Source organism: Sceloporus occidentalis, unplaced genomic scaffold (assembly GCF_023333645.1).
Source record: "Sceloporus occidentalis isolate IW3139 unplaced genomic scaffold, rSceOcc1.0.p SCAF_73, whole genome shotgun sequence".
Lineage (NCBI taxonomy): Eukaryota > Metazoa > Chordata > Lepidosauria > Squamata > Phrynosomatidae > Sceloporus > Sceloporus occidentalis.
In genome coordinates, this window is record NW_028317053.1 from 3857702 (window position 1) to 3876850 (window position 19149).

The 19149-nt window shown below is 40.8% G+C and overlaps 1 protein-coding gene across 1 annotated transcript in view; it reads right to left on the reverse strand.

Moving 5' to 3' along the window:
- Window positions 1-19149, reverse strand: part of LOC149286020 (uncharacterized) — a 52840-nt gene that overhangs the window by 23765 nt on the left and 9926 nt on the right. The window contains exons 5-8 of the mRNA XM_089494530.1: window positions 16739-16889; window positions 6295-6464; window positions 5412-5566; window positions 3794-3871 (exon numbers count right to left, since the gene is read on the reverse strand). Of these exons, the coding sequence (XP_089350656.1) occupies window positions 3794-3871; window positions 5412-5566; window positions 6295-6464; window positions 16739-16889 (554 nt within the window). The remainder of the gene's footprint in view (window positions 1-3793; window positions 3872-5411; window positions 5567-6294; window positions 6465-16738; window positions 16890-19149) is intronic.

Genomic DNA, 19149 nt, shown 5'->3' on the forward strand with positions numbered 1-19149 from the left:
TCCTTGCCTATACAGTCCAGAGGGGCACAGTTGTCCACTCTGCATTATGTCAGTAGCCAGTTCAGATGCAGTGTCAAACCACACTCTAGATAATAGCCAGGTGCAATGTTAAATTGTAGTTTAGTGCTGCATCCAAACTGAGCTATTGCTTACATTACATATCTGTATTAAGATAGAGTTTTTGTTTTCCTTTAGAAGGAAAAGTTTTCCTCTAAAAGGAAATCCCCTTTAAGTAATTTTTTTTAAAAGAAAAGGTCTGATGATGGTCCTAAAACCATACAACAATCTTATTCAACATCCTTGGTTCTCTTTATTGAAATTATATTCCTTCTTCTGAAAAACTGCCTCCATTCATAAACTATTTTGTTAATATACTAATTTCAGAAGTGGAGCCAGTTCATTCCATTCCATCTTTAGAAGTATGTAAGTATGAAGTGAGGCATGGTGTTGTAGTGGTCACAACCTGGGTGTTGTGCCTCCTAAAAAGGCAACAGAATAAGCCATGTTTCGCATCTTAGTGTTTGGGGAGCAGCCTGCACAGCTGCAACATAGTAAGAGCAATCCTAGCTGCTCTGTCATCAGTCTGTGTAGAAAAGGCAAGACATCTCACCACACTCCAACCTTGGTTCTTCACCTTTAAGCGATAGATCCTTTGAACTATCTTTCTGCACATCCCTCCATCTGTTTTATTTCACTCAGACTGATTTTTTTGTTAAAAAAAAGAAAAATTTGTCATATTTATCGAATTCTTCATATCTTATCTTCTCCCCTCCCATCTCCCTACCTCCAAGTCTCTAATTCCAGTAGTTACAGTCATTACAGCTGAGCTAATGTATTCCTCTATCAAATAAATTCTCTATATACTACATCTCACATATCATACTTATATTTTTGTTGGTTGCAAAAGATTGTGCGATTACTACCTGTTCATTCCTTATTCCTTATTTTAAAAAAAATCTCCATGTGAATTTATCTTACGTAAACAGTAACAGTAGCCTAAACATTTTTCTATACATAACTTAACTTAACCATCTATCTCTGCAATAATTCAATAGTGGATCACAACTTTGATTTCCTTCGATGGTTTTGTCTTAGTGTCATTGTAATCTTATCCATTTTTACTATATCTAAAGTTTGTATAACCATATATCCACGGTAGGTATTTCCGTATTTCTCCAGAAATGAGCTAGCGACATCCTTGCTATTGTAATTAAAAATAATACAGGTTTAAGTCTTTCTCTTACATTTTTGTTTTCTACCATATTTAACAGGAACATTTCTGGATCTAAACTAAATTCAATTTGAAATATCTTTTGTATTACCACGTGAACCTCTTTCTAAAATTTCTTAACTTTAGGGCATGTCCACCACATATGGTAAAAAGTTCCAACACTTTCATTACATTTCCAACATAGTCCCTTGTTGTTTTTGTAGATTTTACCCAATCTGGATGGTGTTAGATACCATCTATGAATCATCTTAATCCAGTTTTCTTTTATGTCCATACATAACATAAAATTTAAGTCCTTCCCCCAGTCTCTTTCCCTTTTTCCCAAACTCAATGTGTGACCTATATTTCTTGCCCATTTGATCATACAAGGTTTAATTATTTCTTTTTCCAACTCTAATTTTAAACATAATTTATACAATCACTCAGACTGATTTTATTGGCTTTTTGACCTCTAGATTCTTTCAACTCACTCTAGCTGCATTCCTCATTAAATTATATACAACACTGGGATAGATTTAAAATAGATTATTAAACAAATTAAAGGAGGAAAAGTCTGTTCAAGGCTACTAGCTATGATGTCTACTTGCAAAATTCCAATTTGGGATGAGTCTAGGGGGGTCATACTGAATAACTGGGTGATGTAAAGGGTAAGAGAGTGGCCCAAAGTAAATTGGACAGAGGTTCTTCTCAATCTGGACATCTTCCTGCCAACTATACCAAGCACAGCTCAAGTTTGTGTATTTCTAGTAAGTCAATATAAAACTGATTCCTGGGTTTAAATACCCCAAATAGCTGATTATTTCTGATTGTTGGTCAGCATCCAAAGAAGCCTTCAGGATAGATGGGGCACATCCAAATGGTCTCCAACTTTGCTGTATAGAATCACAAATATTCAAAGACAGTAAGAAAGAGAACTGTTGCTTTTGAAATCAAGTCCTCCTGAGGGCAACTGCATGGTCACTGTGAGGTGTAATACAGGCTGGTTGTTTCAAAATCAATGAGGTGGTAAATCCATTCTGAAATTTAACCTAAATTTTAAACACAGCCAGTTCACTTTCGGTCTAAATTCAAGGTCCAGGTGATGATATTTAAAACCCTAAAGAGCTTGGGGCCTCAATACAGTATTTGAAGGACTGACCCCTATATATCTATTTCTATATCTGCCTAAGAACTGAAGCCTACAGGAGGGTCCCTCCTCTGTGTCCCACTAGCAGGAACAATATGGTGTAAGAGGACACAGGAGAGTCTTTAAATTGTGACACCATATCTGTGATATGCCCTCTCCTTGGGTGTCCAACCAGTGCTAACATTATTTTCTTTTTTAAGCTAAGTGAAGACATGGCCTTTGAGTCTCAACTTACTTTTAAATGTAAATGCACATGGCTTTTACCTGTTGTAGCAGCTTAAGTTGTTTTAACTTCATGTCTTGCTTAATTTGTTTTATCCTCTTTAAACTATAACATCATTTTAATCTGAAATTGCTTTAAATTGTGTATTATTGGCCTGTTACAGACTGCCAAAATAAAGCTGCTTCGGGTCTCTTTGGAGGTATGCTGTTTAAATGATGCATGCGTCCTAAGAGTCCGGAAGCTGCACCAAAGCTGCACTCCAGTGCTTGGGAATAGAGTGTGGCTTTGGCGCAACCTCCGGACTCTTAGGACCCATGCATCATTTAAATAGCATACCTCCAAAGAGACCTGAAGCAGCTTTATTTTGGCAGTCTGTAACAGGCCATTGTGTCTCCATGCTACCTTGAAGCTCCAAGATAAGGAGTGTGACATAGGTATTTCCACTAATAATTAAAGGGGCTATCCAAGGTCCTGAACCTGTTTGGGGGACAGGGTCAAAGCCTTAGGTAACCTCTTCAGTGCAAGCTAAAACCTGAAGGAGCTTTGCCACCTCTCTGACTCTCAAATTACTAACTACCATTGGGAAGTGGGACTAGGTGGACATTCAGTCTGAAACATTTGGGCTCTGCTTCTATTACACACAACAAAGAATGTAAAATGAACCATGAGTAGGTTTTGAGCTCTTAGTATACAAAAGGGCAATCACTGTAAGCACCCATGAGGCCAATCAGCATACTAAAGAACACTCTTGCTACCTTTACATCATTGTTTTTCCTGATCCATCACATGCACAAATAAATATTTTGCATTTTTCCAAGCAGAAATGGCTAAAAATTGGAGCTGGAGCTCATCTGCTAAGCCAAATGTTCAGTTCTGAGACATCTGAAATGGCAAGAGAAAAAAGTAGAGAATGAAAACCCTTTTCCTTCACTGCTAACTACTGAAGCATCATCCAGATATCAGTGATGCACTTGACTGCCAAGTCATACAGTTCAAATGCCAAGCATGCTTAACTAAGGGCAGCTCTCCCACTAGAAATAAAACTTTTTTTATAATGTCTTGCAAACAGTTGCAGGAAAAATAAAGAAAAAAATCATAGTGCAATGTTTACAAAGGGCGGGGAAGCCAGCTTATAGGTCATAGAAAGCCAAGAGGATGCAATAAATAGCAAATATTGTATTTTGAAGTCTATTTCTATTGGCATATAAACTACCTTTTTCCATGGTCTTCAGTCAACATAACCACTGAATCATCTGTAAGCTTGCATCCATTAGCAGAAAGGCACTGAAGGCTAAAACACAAGGTAACTGGAGTTATCTTACTTTCATTACACAAGTTAACCAATATGTAACTTAGTTTACTTAAGTTGTTTCTTGTGTTGTGTCTCCTTTAATCAATGCTAGTACACAACAGAAGATAAGGCAGGATCTACCTGACTTTTAGCAAGGTTTTTGAATTCCCTAAAGCAAGTGACATTAGAAGTAAAACAGATTTTTTTTGTCATGGATGGCCTTCTGTTAATCGTTTATCTCTCATACTCTGTGTCCTTTGTCTATTAAATATGAGTAATGAGTAGTGGAGAGACAGCATGTCATAGTGCTTTGAGTGTTGGACTATGCCTCTGGAGACTAGGTTTCACTTCCCAGCTTGGCCATGAAACCTACTGGATGACTTTGGACACATGTCTTCAGCCTCAGGGGAAGGCAATGGCAAACCTCCTATGAACAAATCTTGCCAAGGAAGCCCTATGATTGGTTTGCCCTAGGGTCGCCATAAATCGGAAATGACTTTAAGGAATACAACAACAACAAAGTAACTAGCTGCCTTGGACATGTCTTATGTGCAGTTCACTTGACCAAGTGTCAGAGTTTTGTGTTAGAAGCCCCAATCTGTAGTAAGACAGATGTAGATTTGTATTCACATAATCATATTACCTCAATACACTGTCTACATGGCGCTCTAAGCTATGCTCTGAGCTATCATTTTATGTCTGGTTCCATAACACCTCCTCCAAATGTCTTTCATTGGGCCTAAATTTGAGGTTCTTATTTATTTATTTATTTATTTATTTATTTATTTATTTATTTATTTTTATCCTGCCTTTCTCCTAAAGTGGGACCCAAGACAGCTAGCAACATATATAAAACACATTAAAACAACAATTAAAATCATACAATTAAAATAGTAAAAAATATTTAAAATTACAAATATAAAATTTAAAACATATAAAGTTAAAAATAATAATCTGAAACCAACCCCCTCATCCCCCAATAAAACCAAGCCAGCATTGCACATTGCTAGAATCCAGGAGCAGGCAACGTGCAGCCACAGGCTGTATGCAGCCCTGGACCACAGTTTTGTGGCTCTTGAAGCACCATATCAACTCATCCAAGCTCCCCCCCTTTTTTAAAAAAAAAAAGGCTGTGCAAAAATACTCCCACAAGCATGCCAGAAGCCCTTATTATCCCCAATGTATCCATTTTCCTCTACAGTCCCTCTCAAAATGATGATAGGAAAATATGAGATATCACTTCCAATCTTAGGTCCCCCAGGGTTAAAAAAATGGAAGAAAATTCAGCCCCAAATGGCTTAAATAAGGGGCACACACGAAGGGCACCCGGGAGCATTTGGGGGCAAAAATTATTATGGCAGGGAGATGAGGCTGCAGCCTTCCCTGGTCTCCTGAGGGCTAATGCACCCCCTAGCTTTCCCAAGCTCCCTGTAAACAGGTGTTTTTGACAGTTGGCCTCTTTCCTTACTTTTGCAAGGATACCAATTTTACAAAATTGTTTCAATGTGCTCAGTGACATTAAAAAGAAACATTTCTCTACCTTCTAGAAGCTTTTACTAGGGCAATGAGTCCTGAATCAGTAGCTCCCATCCAGCTTATATCTACAGTTCTTAGGTTATGGCAAAAGGCACTTGCATGAAGTAGAATGGTGTCACCTCTAAATCCAGGACCACTGCAGCTTCTTACATTCAGTTCCTAAGTGAAAGAGAAACAACGGAAATTAAAATGGTGAGTGAGCAAAAACAACAGCATTGCTGACTACTGTTTTTAAAATGTTGGCAAACCTTGTATTATTATTAATATTATTATTATTTTAGCAATCCATGTGGTGTAGTGGTTTGAGAATTGGATTACAACTCTTTAGACCAGGGTTCAAATTCCCTCTCAGCCATGGAAACCCACTGTCAGCTGCAGAGGAAAGCAAAGGCAAAAAGCCTTTTGTAGGTATTTTAAAAACCCTTTGTAATATACTGTGATGAACCAAAAGCAAGGTGTGGGGCGGCTGCTGGAGGAAAGGTAAGCCAACCAAAAACAGGTGGACCACCACATATTTTATGGCACACCTCCACTTCCCATACATCCCACATTTTTCAGGAAACAATCTTAGAACCAAAACACACTGCAGAAATAATCTACCTTGAGACCGCTTTAACTGCCCTGGCTCAATGCTAGAGAATTCTGGGAACTCTAGTTTTGTGAGACATTTAGCCTTCTCTGCCAGAGAGCTCTGGTGCCACAATAAACTACAATTCCCAGAATTCCATAGCACTGAGCCAGGGCAGTTAAAGCACTCTCAAACTGGATTATTTCTGCAGTGTGTTTTGGACCTTAGTTTGAAATGTACTAACACTTTTAGTCCTTAGAGGTTTCCTACAACTGCAGAAAAATAAAAGCTATGGTTTTTTTCTAAAATATGACATTACCTGAAGTGATCCTTCACATTGCTGAAAGAACTGCTTTAAACCTGCACCAGTAACTTTCTGGGCTTCATCGTGACAATGATCAAGAGTGAAACATTGGGGATGACGTTTCCCCAGAGTGATCAGCCAATCATCATTTAAGCAATGGCAATTGATGAGCTGGATCTCCTTCCCTAGAGAAAAAATATCTGATGTTTTTAAGCTGAATATAAAAATGTATGCTAAAGAAATCATTTGCATTTTCCATTTTTAAGTAAAATAACCAACAATATCAACTAATATTTGATTTTTAATTCTTGATTTACATTTCTACCCCACCTCCTCCCTAGGGAGCATAATAGGTCAATCCTATCAGGGAGGAGGACAGAATAATGCACAGCATTCATGGGACAGGAAGTTTCTATGTTACTTGGGTGACATGAAGAAAAACATCTGTATAAAGTAAAGGTAAAGGTTTCCCCTTTGACAAGATTGTTGTGTCCAACTATAGGGGGCAGTGCTCATCTCCATTACTAAGCCAAAGAGCCAATATTGTCAAAGATGACTCTGTGATCATGTGCCCAGCATGACTGCACACAACACTGTTACCTTCCCACCAACGTGGTACCTATTTATCTACTTGCAGTTTTACATGCTTTCGAACTGCTAGGTTGGTTACTGTATAGCAGTAACAAAATGTGCCATATGAACTAATAGAAGAAGTTTATCATTTGTTCTAAGCATTCCTACAACACTTTTGGGTTAAGGATTATAGTAGTATTTTATGTGTGGACACTGGGGGCATAAAAAAATATTCATTCTTTTTCTTGCCCTTGATGAGAAAGGCTGTCTTGAAATATCAAGAAAATTACATGAAATGTTTGCAAAAATTTGTGAAATGCAAATGAAGGTTGAATAATGCACAAAAACCCTATAAGCTCATCTGGAAGAGATAGGGTTTTTTTTAAAAAAAAAAGTCTTGCATGCAAGAGCAAGATAAACAAGGATTTGTATCCTTGCTACACATATTATTAGACAACTCAAAAGCACATGGGGGGCATGAATAAGGCAATATACATACTGAATGAATTTTTAACTTGGCCAGCAGCACCTCTAAAAGATACATCCCAATAATTGACACCCATACTAGTTCTATTTCTGAAAGGAAATTTGTTTAACCTATCAGAATAAAAAATAAATATGCAAAATGATCCCTGATTTGCAGAAATAACTTCTAACAGCAAATTACATGTACCTGTAATATACACTCATATACAACATATTTATAATCGTCATGTGAGGCAGATTATCCTATAATCACATTTAAAAACCATGCACCACACTAAAACATGATGAATTCTACTTTTGACTGTTACAGACAGCCAAAATAAAGCTGCTTCGAGTCACTTTGGAGGTACGGTATTTCAATGATACATGCGTCCTAAGAGTCCAAAGGCCGCACCAAAGCCACACTCCAGTCCTAAGGACTGGAGTGCAGCTTTGGTGAAGCTTCCACTCTCTTAGGACTCATGCATCATTGAAATACCATATCTCCAAAGTGACTCGAAGCAGCTTTATTTTGGCTGTCTGTAACAGGCCTTTGTTTTTAGAACAGGAACTATGAAGTCTGAAGAGCTTGGCTATGGGTGCGTGTAGCTGAAGCAGTAGCAGCTGGTGGTTCTCATGTCAGTGGAGCAGTAAATCCAGTTCATGTTTTGGCAAGTTTTAAAGGAACTATCCAAGATGCTTAACCAATTTGGGGATGAGTTTAGGGCTTACTAGATTCAGTTTTCCGAGTTTTCTCTGGCTGCCTAGTCTGTAAGTTTCTGCTGGAGCTCCCAGGTATTCATCCTGGTCCATGTGAACCAAAGCAGAAGCATCTCAAAGGAAACATTGCACAATATCACAAAGAGTGAGAAGGATGGCTTTCAGTTTCCTTTTAGGTGCAACAGCTTGCAAACAATTGGGTAAGGATAACCAGTGGTGTTATTCTGAAAAATTAACAGTTAGTTTCTATCCCCAGCTCTCCCTCATCACTCCAGATGATCCAGTCCTTCCCTTCCTCTGGCCGTCTCACTCTCCCATCATCCTTCTCCTCCTTCCCTTTGCTACATTACATTATCATATTGTGCATATCCCCAGGCTTCGGCTGGTTGCCTTAAGGGGCTAGGAAGGAATTTCTCCATGTTATTGGAGCATGGAGGTTTTTTTTTACTTCCTTGGAGGCATCTTGATGGGTAGTACTGTTATTTTGCTTGTTTTACTATTTGTACCTGTCTGGAGATGTAATTTACCTATAGAATTTCCTGCTAGCTGTTTTCCATGTGTCAGTGCCTTTATGTTTCATGACTCTTAATTTGTCAGTTAAGCTGCATCCTGATGTGTATATGGAAATATGTCCACCTATGCTACTATGTTATAATTGGCAATTATTGGAAGGATATGGGAAAATAGGGCACAAGATAAAGAGGAGGGAAGCAATATGGGGAGGATAGCTGATCTGATGGAAGCGGAGTAACCTCAACCTGCCCCATTAGGCTAAAACACACTGATTAGCTGAGATAAAAGACCTACACTGAGATTGAACAGACAGACTCAGAAGGAAGTCACATGCACACATTGCTGATCCCTCAACTAAAATGTACACACACCTTGTCAACAGGGAATGATTGAAAGATACAGCTGTGTTAGTCTGTAAAATCAGGATGTAGAGATTTTGTAGCACCATTGAAACTATCTGAAAGAAAGAAGTTGGCAGCATGGGCAGCATGAGCTTTTGTAGACTTAAATCTCCTTCTTTAGACTAAATGCGTATGAGGAAGTAGACTTATGTCTATGAAAGCTCATGCTGCCAACTTCTTTCTTTCAGTTAGTCTCAAAGGTGCTACAAGATCTCTCCACAACAGGGAATGATGTTGTCTTTGACAGTGATTGATTTATTATGTTAATGTAATTGGGTTATGACCGCATTATGATAGAATTATGATTGATTTATAACCCCTGTATTATGCAATAAAGCTGTGGCCAGTTTGTTAACCCACTGAACAGTGTCCTATTCCTCAGTCCCAGTGCAACTGGCAAAACCACCTCTGAATATTCCTTGCCTAAGAAAACTCTATGAAATTCAAGGGGTCACACTCAACAGAGAACCCAAAAATGCATGTGCACACAGACACATTAACATACAGTAGTAAAGCTCTTAAGATCTCACTGGCTAAAACAAGTGCGGCTAACATGCAGTATGCACATAACATGTGGCCCCCAAGCGTCCCAGCATCTTACATAATGTTTAAATTTTTTATTGTAAATGTCTCCACACAGTTTCTAAGTGCCATGGGAGCAATTTTCCTACATAACCCCCCCCCCCCCCCAGATGTTTCAACTCAAGAAATAAACTGAGGCCTTTTTCAAACCAGGAAATAAACAGGATGTTAGACTCAGAAAAGCACTTTTTAAAGCAAGATATGAGCTAGAAGCTGACTGCTGACTTACTTCTTGATTTAAACTGGGTCTCCCAAGGGCCTAAAATGGTGGAGAAAAGGAACATTCTATATACATATATATTGTCTGCATGGTCTTTGTGCTAATAAAAAACACAACATTCCTGCCATAGATGGTTCTGCTAGTATCCAGGGACTTAGTCTCCAAGCTCTTTCTTCCCCTCTTGGGGTAACACTGCTTTTAATCCTCAAATGAAAAGGATGTTATCCCCTGTAGTTCACCTCAGCTGATCTGTCTTTTATATTTCCCAAGCTTCTTCATTGTGCTCAAGGATGCTGCTCCTTCCTAACTGATTCTGCCAGGAGAGGTTAAGATACAGGTGACTGATTTGTAGCCTCTGCATCCCATGTGGCAAAAGAAAAAAAGAAAAGATCTGAAAAGAAAGGCACAGATATCAGCATCCAATAAAGGCAAGGAAAGGTCTCTCAGAAGAAAGAAATGATTTCTTTTGAGTCAAACAGCTTTAATGTAGAAAAAAGGCCTTTTGATTTTTGAGGGCAGAACAGACACCCAGAGCATATTTCCAAGGAAAGGACCCTCCCTGAAGGATTTGTATTTCCTCCTGTGTGTTTCTTCTGCAATTATCACCACTCAATCACTAATGTACATAGCAACAGAACTGGCACTCAACTGTTGGGTAAACTTTCCTAGGACAGCCACAAAACAGTGGGAATAATAAAAGTTTGCTAAATCACTATGTTCAGTGTACCAGAATATTCAGTGGAATACTGGATATTCCATTAATTTCCTGCAACTGACTATCCTTAGTTCTCAGTACAAGTTCATTACCTAGTATGGCTGTACATCATTTTACTTAAAGAAAATGTTAAGAAAGGTTAGTTATAAAGAAGATGCATATTTTTTTAAGTCCAAGTGCTAATGAGTTGATATGGATAGATACAGATGAAAACAGCAAATTTTATATGCTACACACCTTTTTATGTCCTCAATTTTATAGAGTCCCTGAAAGAACCCTTCCTCTTGGTATTTTCAGTAGTAATGTACTCTAAGAGCTAGTGTGGAGTAGTGGTTTGATTGTTAGACTACGACTCTGGAGATCAGGGTTCAATTCCTTGCTCATTCATGGAAACTCACTGGGTGACCTTAGGCCTGTCACATAACCTTAGCCCCAGAAAACGCCATGATAGGTTCACCTTAGGGTCATTGTAAGTTGGAAATTACTTAAAAGGCACATAACAGCAAATGTATCCTAAAGGCACCAAATCCCATCCGATCTTGGAAGCCAAGCATGGTCAGCTCTGGCTAGTATTTCGAAGGAAAGAACTGGCAAAACTACTTCTGAGTATTCCTTGCCTAACAAAACCTTATGAAGTTGATGGGGTAATCATAAATTGGCAAGCTTGAAGGCACTTGCACACACAATGACATTGGGGCAGACTTCTAGGGCCCAACTCAGAGAAATGAGCATGGGAACTCTGAAATCACATTGCCACCTAAAGCAGGAGCAGGCAATTGTGGCTCTCCAGATAATTTGGGACTAAAGGTCCAACAATCCCCCACCACTGATTGGGGGTATAAGCCAAAGACATCTGGAAGGCCATGGTTAACCAACACAGGATTAAAGAAACACCTCTACTCCTCTCCACAGACCATTATGTTTTCTAAGATATAGCTCTTATGTTACCTTCACCATGCCCTCACTCCTGCTGCCATCAGATTTCCCCATTCACACATCCTCATGCACTCATAGAGGTGAACACTGTAAATGAACAAAGGGATGCATGAACAAACCAAGATCATCCACAGAAGTTTAATTTTGTTCCCCCATTTTGAAATTTTATACTGCTTTTAATTTAGGGAGCTCTGGACAAATGGCATGGTCCTTCTTCCCACTTTTTCCTATCTTCTTTCTTACTGTCTTCACAACCACCCTGCAAGGTATATGAAGGTGAGGGATATGACTGGTCCAAAGTCATCTGAGGGACGGATCTGAACCCAGATGTCCATGTCCTAGTTCAAGATTAATCTTACCACTCCGCCACATTGCTTCAGAAAGTGTGACTGGGCATGATTTTCATGAATGCAGCAGAGTTTCAGATCAAGAGAGTGACTACAGGAAGACAGGGTAATGCTGATATTTAAATAAGACAGGAATGTTGTTATTGGTAATGGATATCTTAAAAGTAACAAATCTCAGATGCCCACTACATTTAATATCATTTTGTTTATGAGAATCAGAATCATTTTGAGGAATATGAATCATAACCTTTACATCTCTTTGTGTTTTAAAAGTGTTTAATTTTGGGATGGAGTTTTATTCTGTACCAAGTGCCCGTAGCTGGGTTTCAAGGTATAGTCATCTGATATACGCTGCACAAACAATTGTTAATTGTCCGCATGCATGCTAAAAGGTATGTATGTTGGAAGGGTTATCGCTGCAGTATGGTGCATAACTGAATCAAATTCAGGGGGTGGAGGGGAATACCACAACCCTCCTAACAACAAGTGCACCATGTAGGGGTTCTTCCACTTCCTAACCCAGGATGTATCCACACTGCTTGTTGCCACTTTAACTGCCATTGCGATGGAATTCTGGGATTTGTAGTTTTGTGAGATATTTAGCCTTCTCTGCCAGAGAGCTCTGGTGCTGCACCAACGAAAATTCCCAAAATTAGTAAACAAATTGCATTATTTGCCTCCTAGCAAACCAAACCAAACAAATCCAGAACTGTTTTGTTCATCTGTTTGATTGCATATACAAGATCTTGCATCCCACTTATTGCCATAATCTTGCTCCCCTTTCTCCTGCTGCAAGTTACTTCAAAAACAGGCTGGGCCTTTTCATTTCAAAATAAAAACATCAGGCACCCTACACTGTCCTTGTTTATGAAAACAAACACACAGAGAGAGCTCATAGAACATTTACACAGCATTACTGAAATGCACCATTTGGCTGCATCTAATTGCACACCTCTGTTTGTTCAAGGTGGTTAAGTATTTGTCTTGGAATTCACTGTGGGAACGAATGTGACACAAGCTTAGCAATACATGCCATCAACAGGTGACCTTTAGTTCGTTTTCTATTACAGTCACAGCACTAAGCATTCAAAGACATATTAGCCATGTTAATACATAGCCATGTTAGCACGCTGCAGCACCAAGCATGAGACCCTTCTTGGGCCCTGCCTGCATGGGCCAAATAAACCAGCCTTCCTCTGCCTGTCTTCTTGGTGGGGAGTCCAGACAATATACAGCCCAAGCGTACATTCTGGCATAAAAAGACTGGGCAATGTCCAGAGTGTTCAGTGCCAAAACTGGGATATATCCCTCTTTTAAAACCGTGTTTGCTCCAGACCTTCCCAGAAGATCCAGAGCCCTCCATTCCAGTGCCAGGCATATAGTTGAGGCTGGGAGCCTTGCTCTGACTTCAAAGTGAAGTAACCAATGGTGGTCTGTGGGCAGCACAATGACACGCATGTGTGAACAGCTGCCCTGTATCAGAACAAGGGCCTTTGTAACAGGGAGGTCAGGCCAGCTCCAGGGCTTCCCCGGCCAAGATATCCTCAATAGTGCAGACAGGACATTAGAAATTCACCCAAAGAATTTCTTCTGCTTACAGAAGATGCAAAAGTTTCCTCCTTGAAGAATTCTGAACAAAATCCCCATAGTTCTTAATCCTGAGGGAATTTTAGAGGATTTTAAAACTAAAAATAGTTATTTTCATTAATTTATTTATATGTATTGTTTTACAAGATTACAAATTGGGGGGAGGGGTCACTTTGTTCACTCCCAATCTATTCCTAAATATTAACATTAATTTTATTGACATACTTCCCCTGTTTTCTATAAATATCAGTGAAACATATCTTAAAAGAATACAAAACAAAGCACATATATACCTATTCCTATTTTTATGAGCAGCCCTGCAGTAGGCAGGTTAAGCCCTTAAATTCAGGCAAAAGGCTGGATGGAGTGGTCGACTGAATGCGCTCTATCAGCCTGCAGCAATCACTGCTATCGATCTGACTGAAATCTTCCCCCCACTATTTTCCTCATGCACAAAAGTGTGTCCAGCTGCACCTTAGAATAATGCCTGTGGTGAACTGAGAATGGGTGGCATCCTCTCTCTAAACTGCAATTAAATAATTCATCATTTGCTGTGAGTTTTTGTCTGTCTTCGCAGTGATGATGGTGGTTGCCTCTTCACTCCTGGTCCCTGCAAGCTGCCCACCACCACGACTATGGACACAAAACACTCTGAGATAAGAATGAGGAATCCAGCATCAACAGCATGGCTGGGGGGCTCATTCTGACCTCGGCAACAGTACCAGGAAACAAATGGGGACCACATGGTAAGGCAGCTGCCCACCATCCCCAACACCAGCAAGAGCTGAAATCCGGCAGCAAAAGAGAGCAGGTAAGTAGCAAATTCCAGAAGAATTCAGGGCCAGAACATTCCAGGCTCATCGCCATGAGAAGAGAATTTACCTTCAGAATACCCTGGAGAGTTTTGTGGGCTACATAGGATCTGGTTCTTTTATTCTCTTGGGTTGAACCTGTACAGCCATTCTTTCAGCTCAGTAGACTGAGGGCAGGGGGAGGCGAGCTGCAATAGTGGTCCAGACACTACCATGCAGCTCCTGCTGGACTTTTAATTTGGTTTAGGTGAACGTGGGAAGAGCCAAGAAAGGGTGGGGATTGGCAAAAGACATTGTAGCTTATGCTACTGCCTTGAATCCAATTTTGGGAGAAAGGCAGGATATAAATCGAATAAATAAATTTTAAAAATTCATTAGCCAGCTTGGTCTTCTGGCCATTCTCACCTAGCACTTGAAAAAGTCAGATGCTAGGTGGGAGATTTAGGGAGCTCCAGTACAAAAAAAGTACTTTTCTCCAACTCTTTCTTTACAACTCACAGCAGAGGCTATTGCTGGGCTGAAGCTCCCAAAATTCCTAACCATGGGCCATGTTGACTGGAAATTATAGGAGTTCCTATCCAACATCTGGAGAGTTGGGTTTGGGGAACTACTGATTTAGACAATTAAAAAATAATTTATTTATTGAAGTAAAAGGGAGAATGCTTACTCATAGTTAGTAAATGAAGGAACTAGGGTTAAAGTATGTTTTTCTCCAGTTCAGAGAAGGTTCATTGTCAATGTAAGATGGCATCAAAATAGCTTCTCCTTCAGGAGTTGGATGGAGAAAACACAGCATCCTTAATCAACTGATGTCAGAATCACTGTTGCAAGAATGTACAAATGATAAGGTGGCAATTTTTAAAAGCAGATACTGGGACCTTGGGAGATAATCTGTCAGATAAGCATAAGCACAGAAATGTTTCTCCAGTGGCTATAACTGAAAATATCCAAGCTTTGTTACTTGTAACTGAGCCTAACAAAGATTTATTGGTTCCTGGGAAACAAGCAATTTTTCACACAGTTTTCTGCTACTAAGGTAACACCTTGGGGAAATGGAAGGGAAATGGACTGGGAACAATGGGAAGAGAGAGGGTGTACTTAATCACCCACACACAAAGTTTCTGCCAGCTCTACACAATTATACCCATTCTGTGTTTGTTTCCCCCTCAGTTGGGCTTTCAGTTTTTGATCCTAATTGAACGTGTTGGAATGATTAAAAATGGCCTTGTGGTTTTATGGCCAGCCCTGACATTATACAAAGGAAGGCCACTTTGGGTAATGGATTTGGGGGGGGGGGGGCAGCATCCACTTGCTCTGGTCAGTCCATTACAGCCCCTCATCCCATCTTGCCTTTGCAGTCCTCCTAAGCCAGCATTTCAGTGGCTATGGTGTTTACTTGCTGCTGGTCCAGTCTGGTCGGCAGACTGTCATACCTAATCACCGTTTCCCAGTGAAACACAGGCATCAGAATAGAAATGCCCCTAAATAGCACACAGGTGTGCAATCAGTCCAAGTTACACACTTCTACAAGTTTCATACACATGCACAGACATTACTCTGCTAATATTATTATTATTATTATTATTATTATTATTATTATTATTTGTATCCCACCTCTCCCTATATTGGATCGAGGTGGGTAATATGATGCATTCTGCTGCCCTTGCCACTTCATTGCAATATTTAAGTGGCCAGCAAGTGGGCAGCTGGTGAAGTGGGGACCATGCTGCTGCAAGTTATGTTAACGCTGATTGCTGCTAGGTTGGTAAATTAGTTGGCATTGAGTCACTATGAGCCCGTACAGACAAGCCAAAATAATGCTGCTTCAGGTCACTTTGGAGGTGTTTAAATGATGCATGCATTCTAAGAGGCCAGAAGCTGTGCCAAAGCCATGCACCAGTCCTAAGAACTGGAGTGCAGCTTTTGCACAGCTTCTGGCCTCTTAAGGTATGTGAGTCATTTAAACAGCATAGTTCCAAAGTGGCCTGAAGCAGTTTTATTTTGGCCTGTCTGCATGGGCCCTATGTGATTTATTCACCGATTTATCCATTTAATGGCTCATAAGGCTGAAGTGTAAACAAATGTGAAATGGTGTGCAAGCTTGTTTGAAAAATAAAAGATTCACATTTTATTATGCCGAACAACACATCCATTTACAGCTTACTATTCCTAATCTGTTAAAAACATTTTGTTTATTCAAAACATGCTAAAAATGCACTTACTGAAGACAACAAATGCATCTGAGGAAGTTGACTTAAGTCTACAAAACCTCATGCTGTCAACTTCTTTCTTTCAGTTAGTCTCAAAGATGCTACAAGATCTGTCTACACAGTGAAGAGAACAATAATGCCAGAAAATGTAAGAATTCCCATAAGTGTCCATCAACACAGCAGATTACAAAAAGTATAAAGCATATTTTTAAAAAACTCTTATTTGTTTTAATTTCATAGTCATGGCCTGGAAAAAAGGAAGTTTATTCCAGCTGTTTGAAGTGGAACTGAATTTGCATACTAAACTGATCTAGACTTTTCTCAATTTCCCTCTATTCATCATCCCATTAATCCACTCATTCATTTTAAAGTACTTACAGAAAGATCCATCTCTTGCTAGCTGATAAAACCGGCGACAGACTTGTGAAACCTGAGAAATATCTTTATGAGTCAGCAGAGAGAAGATACAAAACCATAATTCATCAGGAAGAAGTAGCCATGGCAAGAGGTCGTGGTCACCTTGTCTTCTCTGAAAATAATTTTAAAAATGATTCCTCTGTGAAGCCAAAGAATGACAATAACAACCATGAAGACTCAATGTACTCATGTCCAAAACATAGAAAATGGCAAATACTTGAGCAAGGCAGGTAGTAAAGTAAGCTCACATAATTAAAAATTTTCAAAATGTCTTTTTGACAACAGTAAGGAATTTATTCCTAATGAGATAGAAACAGCCCAGCTGGCTTCCTTTAAAATTAGCTGTTCCACGAATCTGATAATGTACGGCCAGTTCAAGACAGAGCTGGCCATACACCACCCTTAAAATGGATTTTAGAAACTCACCTTTTGCTCTGGATCAGGGGTAGGCAACCTTTTTGAGCCGGGGGCCGGGTTGCTGTCCCTCAGACAATTGGGGGGCCGAAGCCAATAAATAAATAAATAAATAAATAAATAAATAATATAGGACATTTTCAAATGTAGGACACATTTTTTTAAAATGGAGGACATGCAAAAAATTTGATGATTTTTTGAAAAAGTTAATATAAATGCATGTTTGTTAGGCATGATCAAAATGGAGGACATTTGGGCCTCAGAAGCTGGCTGATATCAATATCACCACCACCACCATCATCATATCATTGTTAAAGCAGACCTTTTAGCATTAAAAGCACCGAAAATACACAGAAATGCACTTTTGAAAGTCACACTGTCTCACCTTCAGAAAGAGTGAGTGCATGTCTCAGAAACTGACTGATATCATCATCATCATCATCTCATCACCACTATCATTGTTACAGCAGACCTTTTAGCATTAAATGCACCAAAAATACACAGAAATGCACTTTGGAAAGTCACACTCACCAAATGGAATGGAAATCCTCCTCCTCCTCCTCCTCCTCCTCCTCCTCCTCTGCCTCTGCTTCCTCCTCCTCCTCCTTCTTCCTCCCCTCCTCCTTCCTTCCTCCCTACTCCTCCTCCTTCTCTTCCTCCCTCCTCCTCCTCCTCTTCCTCTTCCTCCGCCCCCTTCCTTCCCTTCCCACGGCTGTCTGGCAGCCACGGGAAGGGAGGGAAGGAGGAGGAGGACCCCCGCCCCCTTCCTGCCCTGGAGGGGAACAGGCAGGGCGAAGGAGCCTCACTTGAGCGAGGCTCTTTGGCACTGCCCGCCTGCCTGCAGGCAGAGGGAGCCAGGCAGGGCGAAGGAGCCTCGCTTGAGCGGTGCTCTTTGGCCCTGCCCACCCGCTGGCGGAGGGAGCCAGGCAGGGCCAAGGAGCCTTGCTTGAGCGGGGGCTCTTTGGCCCTGCCTGTCGCTGGCTGAGGGCCACTCGTGCGAGGGGCGAGGCCTTTGACCTCTCACGCAAGGGCGCTGGGCTTTTGACTTCTTACGCGAGAGGCCAAAGGCCCTGCGTGAGAGGCCCGGTCCTGCCGCCGATTCCTGCCTGCGCGGGGTCTTTGGCAATCGGCGGCAGGACCGGGCTCGGGCTGGTCCCAAGGCCTTGCCAGGCCGGATGTGGCCTGCAGGCTGGGGGTTGCCGACCCCTGCTCTGGATCTTCCCAGAAAATCCAGAGCTAGGCAGACTGAATGATGCCAGCCAGCTGTTCACATGCAAGTCCTGCTGTGCCACCCATCATCACTGCCACTGAGATCAGAACAAGATGCCCAGCCATGTGATTAACATGGGCACCTCGTTTTGACCTCACACAGAGTGAGTGACTTGTGCCAGTGGCGAGCACCATAGTGGGCCACGTATGTGAACAGCTGCCCAACATCGATTTGGATTCCCCAAGTAACAGAGTGAATCAGCAGCTTTGGGGCCAGAATACTCCAGGCTGCTCCCAGAGTATCCTGGCCCACATGGACATGGTCAATGTCTTTGTCACCTGTTTCAGATTCAATCAATATTTGCATTCAGTGCAGATAAGAAAAGGGAGAGCTAGAATGTCACCACTAGGTTAGGTATGGAATGCACAAGTTGGAATGTAACTTCTAAGAGTCTAACCTGACTGAAGCTGATCTACATGCTGTATATAATGAGCAGATTTTTGCAGCTCCTTTTTGCACCACAGAAAGGCCAGATTAGGGCCGCGGTGTGTGGTTGCCCAGATCTGGTGAAGAAAGATGCGGCTGCAGTCTGCCCCTTATGGGAGGTCTGCTCAGCCCTTTACTTACATACCAGTGAATGGTATCAGGGAGCAAAAGGAAAGAAAAGGGTTGCCTAGGGAATATAAACAAGGTTGTGGCATCCCATGCAATCTATATCATCACCACAATTAATGGGCAATGGCAATTA